The sequence below is a fragment of the Anopheles arabiensis genome, chromosome 2, assembly GCF_016920715.1.
Source record: "Anopheles arabiensis isolate DONGOLA chromosome 2, AaraD3, whole genome shotgun sequence".
Lineage (NCBI taxonomy): Eukaryota > Metazoa > Arthropoda > Insecta > Diptera > Culicidae > Anopheles > Anopheles arabiensis.
The window spans coordinates 46,635,643-46,654,444 of NC_053517.1; the positions used below are offsets into that span (position 1 = coordinate 46,635,643).

General features: G+C 47.0%; 1 protein-coding gene across 1 annotated transcript; it reads left to right on the forward strand.

Moving 5' to 3' along the window:
* The first annotated feature begins 8,875 nt into the window (after positions 1 to 8,875).
* On the forward strand, positions 8,876 to 17,442 carry LOC120906614 (centrosomal and chromosomal factor). The gene is made up of 2 exons (XM_040318451.1): positions 8,876 to 12,818; positions 12,915 to 17,442. The coding sequence occupies exons 1-2, from the start codon at positions 10,836 to 10,838 to the stop codon at positions 13,167 to 13,169; spliced, it is 2,238 nt and encodes a 745-aa protein (XP_040174385.1). The 5' UTR covers positions 8,876 to 10,835; the 3' UTR covers positions 13,170 to 17,442.
* Positions 17,443 to 18,802: the final 1,360 nt, after the last annotated feature.

Here is an 18,802-nt window from a genome sequence, read left to right on the forward strand (position 1 = left end):
AGGGACCGCTTTCACTCTTAGAACCTCGAGCTTCGGCAGCCAACACGCGGGACGCGATGTCAGAAATGCCAGCGAGAACCGGCCGGATGCCGAAACAACCTTTCATTAGCGAAAAGGAGGAAAAAAGGGGAAGGTGCCAGTGCCAGAGAATTCGAGGGCACCGGGCAGAAGGTAGAAACATTTAAATGCTGACCCAAAACCAACCAGCTTAAAAGGCACAACACTAACGCACTTCGCACGATAGAGAATGATAAATGAAGCAATGAAGCAGATATGTATGTGTCCGGACACATTCCGCACCATATTTAGCGCACCCAACGTTTCGTGTTTCGACAATCGGGAAGGTTTTTTTGTTGTCATGCGTAAAGCGTGTATTTAGAGAGGAAGTAACAAGACAGCAGGAAAACACCTGAATGGATGGAAGGAAGGAAGGAAAAAAACAAAGTATATTATGAAGATCATTATCACCGAATAACATTATTAATAAAAGATCAGTCCCGCAAATGGTTGTCTTGTGTAGCGGGGGCCTCAGGAAACGGTCGTCGTCGTGTTTTTTTTTTTTTTAATGCTTTGGTTAGCTGAGCTGAATACTAATGATTCGTGCACGATTTAGCCCTGCGAGTGTAATGAAAGAGTGAAACCGATTTGGAATTTATAATTATGATGATAAAATAAGTACGCACGGAAATCTATTCCTGGCAGCAAGACTTCTTATTCTTTTGAAAGATGAATGATTTTAACAAAATTTAGCGTGATGCGAAATCGGTCCAACAGCTCTGATGGCCTTTCCGTGTCATGGATACTTTAATGAATTGAGCACCAAGTTTTAGATTTTGGCCGGAAAAGCATTCCACTATATCAGGCTTGATGAAATGAACATTATGTTTTGTTGAAAAACTCCTTTTTAAAAATCCTCCAAAGAACGGATGCTGAAAATTATCATCTCCAAGTGTTTGTTCCTCATTTTTGGCTCATAATTACCCGTAATCAGTCTAGACTTGTACAGTCTATTTTTAGAGGTCTATCTGTTTTGATGAGTATCGAATCACGTCTGGCCTTGGAGAACTGAACGCCTCTATCATTAGTCCTCCAGGACGCCCGAATTCTCTCAGCGAAGAGGCAAATGTTCCAATTATGGATGAAGACAACTGGCTGAGTTTCTCTTTCCTAGACTTGGTTTTTCTGAGCCTTCAAGTCTTGGCGTTATCGATTTAGCCGATCGGTTTATATAGAAGGCTCTCCTTCTGGACATCAGTTTCTGATACGAAACCAAACGAAAAGCTCGTGCATTTACGATCACTCCAGATGGAGCTTAGGCTCTAGTGGTCAAACAATTAATTCCAACATTAATTCCACTGCATTAGCATTACCATTTCGTTTGGCAGACTTGCCAGTAACGTTATCAAAGTTTTGAAAGGAACGCATTACCCAAAAACCATTCCACAAAGGACCCCTTGTGCCGAAATGTTGATTCCCTCGATACCGCCTTTACTACTGGCATGTCATTGGAAACTGCCGACCCAGAAGGCACCAAACACCACCAGCATGCCCTTTTCCGCTGTGGTACAGTCCGCGTTTGCTCCCTCCCCGGTAGTGCTTCCGAGATGTAATGTAATTGCATAGTAATTACAGGTTCTAATTATCCTTCCAGCAGCGGCAAGAGGCAGAATCGGGCAGGATGTTTCACTCGTACCCCCTGAGCCCGCCCTCTCCTCCGGTACTCCGCCTCGTTGCGTTGTTCGCGTTTGTCAGACCGAAAGGGACAGGCCTTTTATCAAGCTTCATCGCACGGTAGCAGGAAGTGGAAAATATGATTTGAGGAAATTGTAGGGTTTGCAACGCAGTTGGCGAGCATTCACAAGATTGCAGATCTTGTGCTACATCACACACACACACGGACACGATCACAAGGTCTTGTGGTTCCGTGTTACTCACCGTCTATCATTCGGGCGTTTCGCAGTGGAAAGGGTTTTGTTCGAAATGTAGAAGCGACCCTTAATTGCTTCTCGTCGCTTTTTTTACACACTGATGGGGCCTTTTTGGTTCGTTTTGTTTCCCTGGCTTTTATTATTCGGCGCCTCACAGCCGAGTTCGAGGTCGAGAAGAATTTCGGTAGCTCCCATGCTCCATTCTGGTAAACTGTGCTGCCCCGCGCGCCACCGCTCACTGTCCGCTCCAACAACACGCTTCCCTTCCCATTCACGTGTGCTGCTAGTGGCTGTGTCTCAGCTGAGTCAGCAAACGAATCGAAACGCCAAATTAAACGCCAGGCAAGGGAGAAACACATGCGGCACGAATACAACCTGCACGAACACACATGCCAAACACATGATGGAAGAGCGCGAGACGGCTGGGTTTGGCTGGCTGACTGCTGTTGTTTCTCCTCTCCGTTGGCTGCATGCAGTCTTCTCACTCCCTTACCCGGGGAGGGGTGCCGTAAATGATTAAGAGTTATTAAATTTTAATTACCATCACCACACACAAGCGGTTTTAAGGTTAGAACTGAGGCGAAACTTGCATTTCGCATTTCGTTGCGCTCGCTCTGCCGCTTGTCGTATCCGTTAATTATCGTTTTGTGACGAAGATTCATCAAACAAAAAAAGCAGCAAACAACAACCTTACCGCAAAAAGAAGGAAACAAGAACCATCGGCATGTGGCGAATAGTGAAGCACGCAAAACCGGTTCGGGGGTATTTAAAGTGCAATGCGGAATGTGCATCCATGCTCTGTGTGCTTCGTTGCTCTTGCTTTAATGCCAGCAAACAAACACACACACACGCGGACACAAGAAAGTATGCCAATCTTGTTTCGGTTGCAGTTGCAGTTTTTTTTCGTGCTTCGTGCGCTCTTATCTCTTCGAGATAGATTGCAACCGAGCGAGGTAAGGTGGTGCATTTGGGGTAGGATTTCTGCTTGAAGTGTGGTACAAATTGCAGCACCAACGCGTTTGTGTGCGCCCCAAAAGTGCACTGCTTGCAATTGGTTATGATTGGTGTTTATTTCTACATGCTCATGCTGGGGGCTGCTGTGGGAGAGGGTTTTTTTAAATTATTTGTCCGTTGCCAAACACAACCGGGCCCATCGGTTTAATAACATACACCGTGCTCGAACATGAGGGAACACATGACATTCGTTCGATTATTGCTTACGAAGAGTGTTTCCTTTTGGATGTTTTGCTGCACATTTGCGTACCAAGTGACACTTTGTGGTGTTATGATATACAGCTTGGGCGAACTGTTTGCTACAAACTTTCCCATTTCTGTGCGAACCTTGCCAGTGATGGGGTTGTTAAAGCACGATGTTTGTTTAGCTCATTTGTACAGAAAAACCTCCTTTGTTTGTGTGAAACTTGGCACAACAGCGCAAATATTGCCCTCAAAGTGTAACATGTAACGCTACAGGCTGTGTATATTTATATTTCTTAAAGTGTCGTTTGCAATCGATTCCTTCTTCGCGCAATCGAAACGCTAGCCTCCTAGTAGCGTAGCAAAAACGCAGCTGTTTTTGTGTAAAATTTAAAACACACATTAGCTACTTGTTCACAACACAACACTCGGTTCTTGATGTACGCCTGCTGATGCGAACCTAAACCCGAGAAATCCAGGTCAAACAAAGTCGTTCGCACTTGGTGTTTGTGGTGTTTTTCGGCTCAGTTACATGGTTTAAGTGTAAATGCGCGGAAAGTTAAAAAAACCAGCCACCGAAACGAACTAAAACACACACACACACTCATCTCAAGTGGCCACCGTTGCCGACTGGATTTCGTCGGAGAAATAGACAGTTTGAGGTAGCTTGTAGTGCTGACAATTTCCTTTCCACCGCTCAACAACACGGCCGAAAAAATAAACCGTTTCCAACGCCGATCACTCAGGCCCAGGATTCAGGCACGGAAAGGGAAAACAGGAAAACAGCCAGCATCACCAGCACCGGCGGTGGCCACCATCGACACAGAAGAAAGAAAACCCCACATCACAACGGGGCGGGGGCTGGGTGGCTGAATGCGCAATATACATAAATATCGCATTTGGAGCCCTCATGCTACATACATATTACATTATTTTTATTCGAGCCCGCTGCTCCGAAACGAGCAGCGAGCGGCAAGCCCTCGGAGGGGAGGTCCCTTAACGGGTGGTCGTCGCTGTTGGCCCTGAACTACCACCATGGCCGCCTTGGCGTGGAAGGAACAGCAGCAACAAAACAAAACAAAACAAAAAACACACACACACATCATCATCATCAGCAGCAGCAACAGCAGCAGCAGGCCCACGGCAGCTGATGCATGCCGATCTTGGAACGCGGCCCAGCAAAACAGCCCCAAATGTCTAGCGCGGAACGCATCAACCTCCCGGCAGCGGTGTGTGTGTGTGCGTGCCTGTGCCATGTGCTGGCAAGAGAGGAGGAATGGAATAAATTGTAATACACTGTTCATAAATAACTTCGTGCAGGCGAAGCACACAACGCCACCCACTTCCCACCGTTACAGCAAAACACAGCAACAAAATACAGCACAAAAGTCAACAACGACGGGAACGGCGGAACACACGGATTAGCCGCTTGCCGCGCTGTCGCTACAGAAGAGTTTTGCAGGCGAGATACGGCGAAAAAGATACCGTCGACAGCATCAACAACATCTCGCTCGCCCACTTGTGGACACGACTCACAAACAACCGCAAAAGAGCCACACAGACACACCAACTGGAGCTCGGCTGGAGGAAGGAACCGACGGGGCTCGCGGGCTGCGGGTGGTTTCGCTCATCTGACGCTCGGGTCAGGGGTGCACAATTCGTTTGCGCCTTCCCATTTTTTCCCCTCCCTGCGCTTGAACGTTTTCGCTTTTTTGATGACTGATCGACTGATCTCCGACTGTGGCATTTGGTTGTGGCCCGCAAGCTTATGGACGGACTCGCCCACCTTGGGGTGATTGCGAGGATGAGAGGGGGTGGAGGATTATAATAAAAATATACAGCCGTATATCGAGAGCCTCGATCGAGAGCGGGATTGAAAGATGATTTAATTAAAATAATTGAAAGATTTATTCAAACGGAGATGATTCGGTTCGGTTTCCCATTTATTGCTCCGGGCCCGGCATGTTCCGCCCCGCGGTTGCCCAGAATGCACACCATCGCCGTCCCGTCATCTTCGGTGCATGATCTCTCTCTCTCGTTGTTCGCCATTCCCTTCGCTCGAAGGAAGGAAGTTTCAACAATCGATTCTGGCTGCCTGTTTGTCGACCGCGGAGCCCGCGAAGGATTTATACATTACCTTTTTTTTGCCTTTTTTCCCCTGTTCTATGGCCCGGGCAACCCCCGTGGGTTTCGATCGATGTCGAGCCGTTTCGTTTCGGGCGTTTCGGGATTAATTATCCTTTTCGATTGTGCGGGGCAAACTGTACTGTTGGAATGCACAAACGCACACACACACACATGCCCGGCGACGCAAAACGGGTTGGCTGGGCTGGCTGGCTGGAACTCGTTAGTTTCGATGAATGGGGCGATTTTATCCGATCCGATCCGACAATCCGTCCCGTCCATCAAGACGCCGGCATGCTGCTGTTGTGCGATGTAGATGATGATGATGATGCTGCTGATGACGAGGATGGACGGGGAAGATGGTAATGAAGCAGAGCCGGGCCAGGTTTTATGAGCGTTCGCTTCGCTTCTTCCACAGTACACAGTAAAATAGATAAGATCGTGCGAGGTTCTGGGACGTGGATGTTGTAATAATGAAATAAAAGCTACATTGTCACACATCTCAACAAACCCAAACCGAGGCAAAAGAGTTGGAGATACACATTGAAACGGCAGAACAGCACAACAGTCATTCTCGGAAGTGTGTGGCTCACTCGAACGGCTCGAACCGCGAACCACCGACCAATGTTGCTGTGATTTCGTTGGAATAGATCAAGCCGTGAGGGGGTAATAAAACTAATCAACTCACCTTGCACCATAAATTGGGGGAGTGGGACGGGATGAGTTGAACAGAAATTAAATCTTTTATGTTTTATGCGGGTCCCCATTATGATTTATTGTTTGTGTTGAAGTAAGTGCTACGAGCAGCACGGATCCACCCCCCCAGTAAACGATCCAAGGATATGTTTTGTGTGTGCTTCACGCTATCAGAATTTTTTATTGGATTAATTCCTTTTCCTTAACGCAGCACATCATAACGATCTTTCATTTTAGTGGCTTTGTGTCTGAATTTCGGAAAGCGTACCTTAATGTTACTCATAACTTGAGGTTCTTGCGATACAAAGTATTACAATGAAGCTTTGATCGTCACTTTTTAAAGACCCTTCAGTATGATTGACATTAACGGCTCTTTTTCTCTCTTTTTCAAGCAAATCTAATTTGACATCGTCGGATAAGGATGCTACATTCATTTCAACACCAACAGTATTGAAAATCTTGTTTTCCTCTAATGGTATCTTTAAACGTATTTTTACACACAGATGATTGAAGTTAATTCAACAACATAAATGAATTTACACTGATGTTCAATATTCAGTTTACTTTAGTCGGTGTGTTCATGTGAAAAGTGAAGATTATTGAATGTTTTTAACGTTTAAAATATCAATCATCATATTGACATCTTGATATGTTTTTGGATGATGATCAAATTAAAAAATATATCATCTTCAAATGGTATTACTACGAAACTAATCAAACAAACTCTTTATCGAATCATTTTTTCGGGGGGAAAGCACATTAAAAAACATTGAAACAAATGTATTATTTCCAATTATTTGAGCCGGTCTCATAGTACACTTGTCAACTCGTACGACTTAACAACATGCCCGTGATAGATTCAAGTCCCAAATAGACCGTTGTTGAGCCAAAAGAAGGAGAATTATTGCCAAAAATCAAACATCAAACCCAAAATAAAATTGCCCATCATGCAAATCATGCAAAAATCATCAACATTTAATCTTTATCACTGATGGCTTCACAATAACAGATTGTCACTTTTCATGTCAACGCCTTTGCTCGTTACCACGTCCTTTGAATTCCCGGTTTTGCTTCTCTAACGCGAACAACATGTGATAGTCTTGATTGACTTTCGTCAAAATGCTCAAAGCACGCCGGGACAGCGTTCCATCCACTCACCCACGCCAGCACAGCTTCCTGGTAATAAAATTCAAAACAAATCAACAACACACTTTAAATGTGGATGATTATGCTGACTTCGGAGGTGATCTCATTAATATGCTAATGTCAACATATCTTCCTTCAGCATGGGGGCCACACGGGGTTTGTGCAAAGCGAAATTGCAACCATTTGCTGTTGCTGGCAGGGCAGTCATGCAGGGTGCCAGAAAGAGGCGGAGTTGGTGTTTTGCTGGGACACGTTTTTTGTAAGGTTTCGTTGCCGTTTGTGTGAGCTAGTTTCATTTAGGCGTATATTGTTGTTGCTTCTCGATGAACTGATGTGGCAGACAGTTTGATTGACGACAAAGTCAATTGGCAGAGCGGCGCGACATGCGAAAGAATCGATGTAGTGATGACTAATCCAGCTGCTTATGCGGGGTGATTAAAGCTGCCTAATAAATGAAGCTTCCGAAGATTTGCTTTGATTGTTCTAGGGTCTTACGAACACTTTCAAAGTCGTATTTTTAAAAGCAAACAAAAAGGTATTTTCATCATGTTTTAAACCGTTTGCAACCACCGCATTTTTCTCTATCATTGGCCGAAGAATAAAAAATAAACAATAATTCTATTCGTCAATGAGATGCGTGGTTGAGCTGACCAATATTAAGTGCAAAAAGAACACCCAAGACCACAAACCACCAAATCCGTTGGACCTCCCGCAATTTGGAAACCGATCACTCGGGGAAGCCATTCCACAGTGCCCAAACGCTCCCATGCACTCCACCTAAAAGTAAAACAGACCCTTAAGGCTAGCCCTGGAAAACGAGTACCTGTGACTCCCTACCATCCGTTCGCCAGTGAAAGGGTTATCTGAGAGGGGTAGACGGGCCTCCATTTTTTGTTGTGGTTCATTTTACGACCGAAGGTAAAGGTAAAGGCGAAATCTGCGCGGACGGATGACGACATCTCGATTATGTGAATCAGAGAGTGCCGACTAATCGAGCGGATGGCTTTCCGGTACGCCGTACCTGCGGCCCAAGACGGAGGTTGGCTCTTTTTTTTCGTGCCTAAAGAAATTGGGAGGCAGCAACGAGAAAGGGAAAGAAGGAAAGAAAGAAAGAAAGTAAATCTTCAGCCTACCCCTTGTGTCGCTCGTGCGCCTCGTGGGGCGGAGCAGGTCGTGACGGGCGGGCTCTTGGATGGTCAAATCGTGAAGATGACACTTTTATGAGCCTGCCATAGTGCTGCGAGCAGTGGGAAAGAGAGCAGCGGCTATCGGCCGCACTGCTCCCACCTGCAGCAGCAGAGGCTGCCGGGGCTATGTTACGAATGTGTACAGACACGAACTGAGCAAGAGAATTGGACCTGAGCATAGCTGCGAGTGTGTGCGTGTGTGCGGTTTGCCAGATGTAGCATAATACCGCCAGCATTATGGGAACTGAAGTCCAGGGGTACAGTTATTCCGGGAGGTTGAAAACATTGACAATTTTGTTGCCTACAGCTTCCATGGAAAAGTTAAAATATGATGGACATTCGCATGAAAAAGTTGTATTAAATTTTATGTTGTTATTATATGCTAAATGTTACCTACAATAATAATCTTTCGTTAATGTATGAATGTTTCAATGTTTTAGTTAAGAAACAGAAAATCTTAAGAAAATAAGTATTTTGTGCGCCTCTTTTACCCGTCAGCATCACGACTTTTAAATTGAAAAAGTAAAACCACTTCCATTCCAGGTTTACGAGCCCTGCCTTTCTTTTCGGGCACAGTGTGTGTGTGCGCACCATTCGCCGTGCCCACAAAAAAACCCCGCACGCACATGTAGTGGTGCACACCATTCTCTGCGTTGGTTGGTCACTGAAATCAGCTGGAATCGTTTGAAAGGAACGTGCGCTCTGCCACTTCAGCGTACGGGCACGCACACCACCAGGCGGGATTCCCATCGTTACGTGCTGCTACGTCATCGAGCGCTACCGACCGGCGCGTGAACGCAGTGCAATGAGAGAACGCAAGCTCACGGGCTCATTGGCTGGCGGGCTGGTGTGCGTGTGCGACATGCAACACAAAGCACGGTGCGCTCGTGTGTGTGTGTGTGCGTGTGTTCGCCGAAGTCGAAACGGTTCTCCGAAAGCGGTCGTGCCGCTGCGAATGGCTGACGGGGCCGTCATTCGCAAAAGAAACTTCCACGGGAGCGCTTGCGGAGCGCTCGATAGAACAACACGACTGAAAGTACCTTTTCCACAGGGTGGAAAGGGCCCCGCGGGTGTGTGAGAAACGAAAGAGAGATCACGTGAGCGAGAGAGAGCGAGTGAGTGAGCAAGAAAGAGGAAGTTGAGCAGTGTTTTTCGGAGCAAGTGAGCAAACAGTGTGTGGCCGAACTAGCAGCGGAGTGTAGCACACGATACAACAATATCAGCAACAAAAAGGTTGAAGTGAAACAAAGCGAGCGAGCAAGATAGAGAAAGCAAGCTAGAGGCTGTGTGTGTGCATGTGATAGCAGAGTGTGTGTGTGTGCGTGGATTTCTCTGTGTGTTGGAAGGAAGTGTGGAGTGTGGAGCACTGCTGGCAGAGGCAGAAAATCAATAGTCCTTCCCGAGTCCTTCGAAACGGTTTTTGAGGGAGAGCGAAGCAAAACAACAGGGCTACGCAACCACGTCGCAACACACACACTCCGTACGTTACCAGAGCGATTGGTTGCCGTGAGTGAGTGTGGCTGCGTGGGTGAGTGTATGTTTGGTGTTGGGAAAGGCAAAAGTGGTGCAAAAAATCAGCACAACTAAGAGCAAAACAGTGAGTTTTGTACAGTTTGGTTGAAGTAAAAATTTGGCCCAAGCAGAGCAGCAACCAGCAACAGAAGCACGACCGAGAGAGGAGGAAGGAGTGTGTACCTCACGGAAAAGAAAACGAGTGCAAAGTTTTGTTTCGTAACGCCATCATCTCAAGTAAAATCTCAAAAGCCACGGCTGAGTCAGAAGAGAAGTGAAGTTTTTCCAGCCACTAGTGTGTGATTTTTGTTTTACCACTGATTTCATTGTGACCACCACCTTACGCTCTGCATTGTGGTGTTGTGTTGAATGCGTGTGTGTGTGTGTGTGTGATAAGCAAATCCTCACGCACAGTGTGTGATACAGCGGGAAAGAAACCTTTTTGCCTGAACCGAGGGAAGCCAAACTCCCGACGGCAAATTCGACGACGGCGGTTGTACCAGAGATTCCCGTCGGCCGATTGCAATCGGAAGACTGAGGAACAGCAGCAGCAGCAGCAGCAGCAGCCAGCAAGGAGCAGAAGACTGACCACAAGCAACATCGTAGCAGCAGCAGCAGCAGACCACAGCAGTAGCCATTAACACTGTTGTGCGTAGCAACCACAAGGATTACTCCGTCGGTGTGAAAGAATTGCAGCATTCGACGCAGCAGCAGTAGTAGTGTTGTGTGTGCGTGTGTTCTTGGTGGTGTTCCGTGTGTTTGGTGCGTTGGCAAACGAAATAAGGCCAGCCGTAATTTGAAATGAAAGTGTGACCAAACGCGTTTGTGCGGAGCGTAAAAAAGGTGTTAGAATCTACGCCCGAGTGTGACGTGTATGTGTGTGTGTGTGCGGTGGAATAATCGATCGGTGCCAAATGAAAAAGCAGAGTTGAACCACCGCAACACGCAACAGTAGCGAGAGAGAGAGAGAGAGATAAGTGTGTGCCGTGTGTCGGGGTGTCGTTTATTGAGTGCGCGTACATCACAGTGTGTGTTGTGTCCCACGATGGCCATGGCAGCGTGCTATCCGACCTACGACCACATGACCGGCGGCAGCAGAAATGTGGCTCAGCAGCAGCAGCAGCAGCATCTCGTGCAACAGCAGCAGCAGCAACAGAGTCCGGTCGCGGCCACTAGTCAGCTGCACCATCTGTCGTCGCGGCTGTCGGCCGCGGCAGCAGCAGCAGCGGCGGCCGCAGCGGCCGCAGCCGCCGCCAGCAACATGTCGGCGGTGCAGAAGGATTTCAGCATACCGCTGCACGTGGACTGCAGCGTGGAGTACGAGCTGCCGAACCAGGCGAAGCCGCCGGTCGGTGCCCGGGTGGAGCCGCTGCTGATGATCCATCCGTGCTACTTCCGCAAGATGGAGAGTCAGCGGCGCAGCCCGTTCATCAACAACATGCCAAATTCGTCCCGTAGTTCTAGTGCGTCGATCGCGGCCAAGGCTGGTGGCAACGGGGGGGCCGTCGGCAGTGGTAGCAGCAGCAGCGTTGCCAGCAATGCCGTCACGTCCAGCAGTGCGTCGGCCGCGGTCGATTCTGTCGCGAGCCGGCGGAGTGCCGTGACCGCAGCTCACAAGTCGTCGTCGGCGTCGGCCGCTGCGGCTGCGGCTGCAGCCGCCGCCGCTGCCGTCTCCACCAGCAACCAGTTCCTTCAGCTCCAGCTGGACGATTACGTTCAGCGGCAAATGCATCGCTCGTCAGCGGTCAACAGTCAGCAGCAGCAGCAACAACAACACTATGCTGCTGCTGCCAACAACACAGTCAATGGTCATCTGCAGCAGCAACAGCAGCAGCATCACCATCAGCAGCAGCAGCAGCAGCAGCACCACAGTCGCCACCAGCAACAACAGCAGCAACCTCACCACCATCATCACCAGTCGCAGCAGCAGCATCTCGCTGGACAGTCCGCGAACCAGTACAGCCTCACCAACAGTCAGTCTCAGCAGCAGCAGCAGCATCAGCAACAGCAGTCTGCAGCTGTGACAACCTCCGACTGGGGCCGCTACCACATGGGTTCGGCGGACTGCGTCAGCTCCGGGGGTGGTGCTGCCGGTGTTGCTGGCAGTGTGGTACGCAACGGGGGCAGCTACGGTAGCAAGCTGTCCAACAACAACAACAACAGCGTCTACAACACCAGCAACACCGGCAACAGTAACAGCAGCAGCAGCAGCAGCAACAAATCCAAAAGTGTCACTAGCGCGTCGATGAAGCGCAGCAACGCAAGTAATACGGGTATCAGTCAACACCACCAGCAGCAGCAGCAGCAGCAGCAACACCAGCTTCAGCAACAGCAGCAGCAGCAGCTGCTGATGCCGGCCAGCTGCGCCGTGTACAACAGCAGCACCGCGAACGGTGTCAGCAGTGGCCTGGTCGAGGGCGGCGGTGCTGGTGGTGGGCCCCGCTGGGGCGACATCGAGAAGACTTCAATGGCGGCGGCGGTGCCGCGCGATTTCCAGGCCGGCCCCGAATCGCTCCCGATGAAGGCGGGCGGGCTCGTATCCGCCGCCAACCTGCCGCCGCCGCCGCCCTCCGCCTACCGCAGCGGGGGCAAGCGGGACGCGATGCTGTCCGGTGCCGGCGGCTGTGCAGTGTACAGTAGTAATAGTAACAGTAATAGTAACAACACTAGCGCTAGTAATCGAGGCCACAGCAACACCGGCGGCAGCAGCGTTGTTGCGGCCAACGGCACCACCACCAGCACCATCACCACCACCACCGGCATTCCCAGCACGGACCTCAGCCTGTGGGAGGCGGCGGCGAACGGCGGTGGTGGGGCCGGCACTACCAACTCCACCCTGCCGGACAAGAGCTCGATGACGGCGGCCATTCCGCGAGATTATCACGCGGCCGGTCCGGAGCATCTCGCGGCTTGCAACAAGCTGGCAGCTGCACGGCAACAGCAGCAGCAACAGTACCAGCAACAGCAACAACAGCAACAACAGCAACATCATCATCAGCAGCAGCAGCAGCAACATCACTCCCAGCAGCAGCAGCAGCAACAGCAACAACAGCATCGTCAACAGCAACATCGCCAGCAGCACCAGCAGCACCAGCAGCAGCAACAGCAGCAGCATCATCATCAGCAGCAGCAACACCTGCATCATCAGCAGCAACAGCAGCAGCAACATCATCACAATCACCAGGTTGCGGTGGCGGCGGCCGCTGCTGCAGCGGCGGCAGCGGCCGAAGCGTCCGAGAAGCTGCTGTTTGCGGCCAAGTACCGGCAGCACCAGCGCGCCTCCCATCGGCTCCACCCGTACATGATGAGCTCCAGCTTTACCCCGCTGATGACGGCGGCTTTCCCCCCGATGCAGCAGGTGTCCTGCTACAACGTGTGATTCTAAGCAGAAGGGGTGGGCCAACAACCGTAACAACAATCGGTAACGGGTGGTGGATGAAAATGTTGCTGACGTGTGTTCCTTCCGGTGTGCGCGCGTGCGTGTGTGTGTATGCACGCGTGGGGGTGGCAAGTGATAAGAGCAGTAGGAGACAGGGAGGGAAAAAGAAGTTCAGTGAGATGTTTGTAACGCGTTCGCGCTTTTTCTGTTTCTGGCAAAGCTGTTCTGTTCTGTTCTGTTTATTATTATTAATATTATTATTATTATTATTATTATTTCACTTTGGTCGTTAGACGAAACAATGTTGCAAGCACGTGAAGATGGAAAATTTCTTTCGCCCAATCGCCAATGCCCAACACTGCAAAGAGAAAGAGAAGGCGAGTTAGATAGGAGTGCCAGAGTTGCAAAGAGATAAGGGCATGCAGTAGTTGAAGGAGGAGCCAGAGAAGAAGAGGAGGAAGAAGGAGACGTTGGCGGTGACGGCCACTCTCGTCAAGCATGTATAAAAATAGACAGCAACTTTTTTGTTGCAAATTTAAATGTGATAGTAGTTTTTACTCCCAAATAATAACTTCAGCTAAAACAAAAGAAGAAGAAAAAAAACGAGGAACGACTAAAGGAACGACCGCAACTTTGACCGCAAAGAGACACTCTCTGAGGGGGGAGGGTGAGTTGGATGGTGGAAAGGTATTGTACCAGCACTACACCTCTTCACGCCTCTTCTCCTCACCCACCCCGTCTTGGGAAGAGAACACTAGTGCTATGCTAATTGACTAATTGATATATGACTTTAGAGAAGGCGACACGCGCAAAATTCACATCTGACGGTTTTGTTTTCCGTTTTATGTTTGTCGTAGATTTTGTTTTCCAAGCATAACCGATTAGCGGACGGCGCAACTGTGTGCGCGTGTGTGTGTGTTTGTATGTGGGAGGGAGTGGGTGCGCGAGTAGACTACTTTTATGTTGCCTAGGTGTTGATAAAGGATGATAAAACAAAAACCAACTGAAAAATAATAATACAACCGGACGACAGCACGTGTCCGGCGTGTTTAGTGAGTGTTTGGCTTTAATCGAACGGTAGTACGGGATAAATATACATATATCTATACACACAGACACAGACATACGCATTACACACAGGACACAAACCTCTATATATATATACTACGTATTAAACGGAAGAAATGTGCGAAGAAGCAACATAACTATATCTAGCCTCAACAAAATTCCTTTCGTTTCTACTCATGAAAACCCACACAACACACACAAACCCTCTAACGGAAGAGTGGACAGGCAAAAAACTGTAAACTTTGCATGTAACTCGCGATACACTAAAGCAAAACAAAGAAGTACGTTTAGTAAAAAAAAAAACAAGCAGCAACCCTGAGACGGAAATGAACTTGTAATAGAAAAGCAAAGAAAGCAAAAAATAACACATTAGACACACACACACAAACATTGAAAACGGCAGTTGAGTAGTAAGCGGTGGTAATGGAGGATAAAGTAGGAGAAGAAGACAGGAGACAGGAGGCGCAAGCGTAACGTAATACAAAGAAAAATGCGGAGTCATGAACTGAAAATAAAAACGAAGAAACCTAGCTAAAAACAAACGCCCCCCGTTTAGTAAAAACTAATCGAAAAACATTGAAAAATGAAACAAACAAACAAAAAATCTATTATCTTGCTCTCAATTCTGTGTTCCAACAAAAGAAAGAAGCGCAGCTCGTGTTCAACGTTCTGTTCTGTTGTTATAGGCGAGACAGTCATTAGAGAGTGTTTTTGGTGGGGGTTCGTTTTCTTTCGCGGCTTTTGTTCCCGTCCAAAGGTTTATGCGTGTGTGTGCTTTTTTTTGTTTCTCCAAGTTTTTGTTTTGGTGGTCCAGTTGTGCAGTCCCCCCCGGGGGGTTGTCCGCAGTAGAGTTCCTCTTTTGATTTTCACCAGGTTATCGCTGTCGTTCTCGTTTCGTGCGTGTATTGATGTGTCTCCCGTGCAGATGTGTAAGGGGTTTCCCACCACAAAGCCTCCCCCTTCAAAAAGAGTTCCTCGCCTGTGTTGGCACCATTCACTCTCCGACGAACTGATGCCCCGATCTGATTTCTTCTAGTGTGTTAACCTGTTTCTATTGTGATAGACGAACATTGCCATACCGCCGGGTCGGGGTGGGGGTTACGATAAGGTACGGTGGAATTCTGATCGAATAATTCCATTTTTCCCCAGGCAAATTGATTTCTCTGCAAAGTTGATCCTTTCTTTATGAGCTCCATGTTGCATATGCCTGTCCAGTGTTCCAAACAGCAGCATCATTCCTTGAACTTCGCCTGTTCCTGGGTTGTTGTTTTTTACCCACCGCTGCCCCCCAAGTTGTCGGCACCGAACCCGAACACCTATATTATATCCCGTGCGCGTTGTTTTACCGATCAGCTCTGCTACTAATGGCTTACGTTTCGACCCACTATTGTATAGGCGACGTTGTGCTTTAGCGAACGAAGGTAGCGAGAGGGTAAATATAGGGTACGGATAGCGGTGGTACGGTAACATAGTAAAGGTAAAAACATGAAGTAAACAATGTGCATATTTAACATGTTATTGTTGCATGATCGCTGCAAAAAAAAAAACTAACCCAGTAATAATAATAGGACAGCAGTAATATGAGCGGGCAGCAAACTCACTACCAGCTATACAGCAAGAAGCAAACAAAACAAACTACTAATCAAAATCAATAAACAAAAAAACTTGAACTGGAACAAAAGAAAAGAGAGAAAAAAAACAACGACGTACTATGCATGTTTCGGAAAAAACAACAACCTACTGACGCAAACTGTTCGATAGAGGATGTTCGATTTTGAGTTTTTGTTTTCCAAAAAGAAAAAAGAAATAACAGAAACTAATGAAAATTTCCTAAATAACCAAATAACATAAAATGCAACCCAACAAACGCTCACACTGACTCCTACACTAAGCAAATGAAGTATTCAGACTAGAAATTAATGGCAAACTAAGGCAAAAACAAAGGTGTTAATGGTAACGGAAAACAAAACAAACAAACACAGACTAATTAACTGAAAATAAACAAACACACAACTCGAACACATTCTCTCCTAGTCTAGGTCGCGTACGAAAACTAACAATACAATGCAAAATTATATACTCTCTCAGACATATACAAAACAAAAACAAAAAAAAAGCCGTGACAAGTATACTATATTTCAGTAACTAGAACGAAACGTTAATGCAATGGGAAGACAAATGCGGTGGAGTGCAATTGTTAGTTGATGTTTTTTTTTGTTTGGCGAGGGCTGCTGCTAGTGGGTTATGTTTTTAGTGTTTCTGTTCCGACCTTTTTTGTTTTTTCTTCTTCGAAAAAGCGACTAATACCACACAAAAACAAACAAGTCTTATGTAAAGCGTAGAATAGGATTGTATGCAAAATCTCTAAAGCATAAAACAAACAAAACTAATGATAACAAATTGATAACGACGAGTCAAAGAGACACAGGCCAAAAACAAAAGCACACACCTTCTCAGGACAGGATCAGTACGGCAGAGGGGGTAGAGAGAGAGAGAGGTGAGTGTGTCTGTATGTCTGTGTGGTAAACCTTGTGTGCTTTTTGGTGGACCGCTTCTTGCGTTTGGCCGTCGTGTCGTGTTCGCTGTACATATACTAAGATACTGACGGGGGAGGACGGGTTGACGAATACAAGCCAAAGGGGAAGGACATCAAGTCAAAGTTCAGTCAACGGTGAATGCGATTGCTCGGCAAAACAAAGGGGGAGGAAACATAGGAAAAGCTAGTAATTCCAATCGCGCGCATACTGTGTCAAGCATACTAACCAACTGGGTGGTAAAACGATGGTGAAAAAAGTGAAAAAGAAAACAGTGAGAGAGACGAAGAAGAACGGGAAACGAGGGAAGATGAAAAAAAAACAACTGACACTGTAGAACTATAACTAGTAAACGTTAAGCATAAAGTAACAGAAAAAAACAACTGATAATAAATAGTAGAATGCTCGGGAGAGAGAAGGGGTAGGGCAGTGTCAAAACGGAACTGAATTTAATCGAGAACAGAAACGAGAGAAACGGGAAAGATGAAGAATGAAAAGCTGTAGTAAAAGGAAGTAAAAACAACAGGAATGTGATGATTTCCGAACGAAGCACGGAACGCAAAAGGTAAATGCAAACGGTACGGAACGAAACAAAGAAAACCGCAGCAAAGAACGGCAAACGGAGGAAAAAACACACGGCAAAATAAAAGAACAGCACTGCAAAAAAGTTAGAAGAACCACTATAAGGTAATCTGTGTATAAATTATGATAATTTAATTATTTAATTAAACGAACAGACACAAAGGGCAAACGATGCATATTCGCATACACACGCACATATATATACACACACATATATACGCCGAGGACGAGTTCAGGGACGAACGGACTGGACGGGGAATCGCCGGAACCTCTGGGGGACATTACTAGAAAAAACTGTAACTCAAACACGCCAAACTACTTGTACTCCTACTCCAGAAGACGATCAAACGTCACAGCATAGCATAGAAACCGAATTCTCACATACAAAGGCACACATACAAACGTAATAATTGTAAAACCAACGTTTGTCTGTGTGTGTGTGTGACACAGAAAGTAATCAAGAAGAGGAACTCCGCCCGTGGGTTTGTTCGGTCGCTTACGTTACGATCGAGTTGCATATGATCATCGACGGTGTATGTGTGTATGTGCATGTGTTTGTGTGTGTGTAGTATGTATCGTACAAGGGAGGGAAATAGTGTGTGATGATCAGCAGGGTGGGAAGAAAGGGGAGCGAAAAGACGCATTGTTTTTGCACGCTGGAGTGAGGGAGGATTGTGAGGAGAAAGGCTGGCATATGGAGCGGGAGAAAAGCGCGAAGCGAAATCAAAGAGGAAAATAATAATCGCAAAAAAGGTTAAAACAAAACGCAATTTTAATGGTGTTTTATTTTTATGTTTTCTTCACACATGTGTGGGTGGTGGTTGGTGTTGGTGCGTAATGATTTAAAGGGAGTGTGCGCCCACCGAACCACGCCGATGATGACAGTGCGCAAAATGAAGATGTTGGTTTGTTGTTGGATTGGATCGTCGTTTTTTTGTTCTTTTCCTTTGGTTTCCGAGGGTGGTTGGGGTTCGCAAGGGAGGTAAGAAGAGTTTGGTCCGATCCGTTCTTCGTGGGTGTGTGAAGGGGGCCTCGGTTCTTGATAAAGTGGGTCAGGTTGTTGGTTCGGCTATTATGCTTTGCTGGGAAGGGGATGTGTAAGGAAAGAATAATGGTAAGTAAAGGAAGTGCAGTTTGTCGTTTTTCCTGTCGATTAGCATACATATTGCAGAGGAAAAATGTCAGTTGGAGCGAAAATAATTGTAATCTTTATGAGCATCAACCGATTTCAACAGAAAAATTCTCAAGTCGTGTCAAAATTATTCAAATACAACTTTAATTTAATTTAAATAAAGGGTTTTCCTATCCATTTCACGACCTTGGTTTTTTTACGATACTAGCCAGCTGTGTTATATAGAGTTTGACACTTGGCAACTGAAATTATGTCCACAGTGCAGAGAAAACCATACGACAAACGAGATTTTCAGGCTAGTTTATTTCAACCTGAAA

Bases quoted from the DNA above. Each gene is read 5' to 3' on its own strand.
- LOC120906614 (XM_040318451.1), top strand. From the start codon at position 10,836: ATGGCCATGGCAGCGTGCTATCCGACCTACGACCACATGACCGGCGGC. The intron at 12,819-12,914 runs CAGCAGCAGCAA...CATCATCATCAG, and splicing joins AGCAACATCACTCCCAGCAG to CAGCAGCAACACCTGCATCA.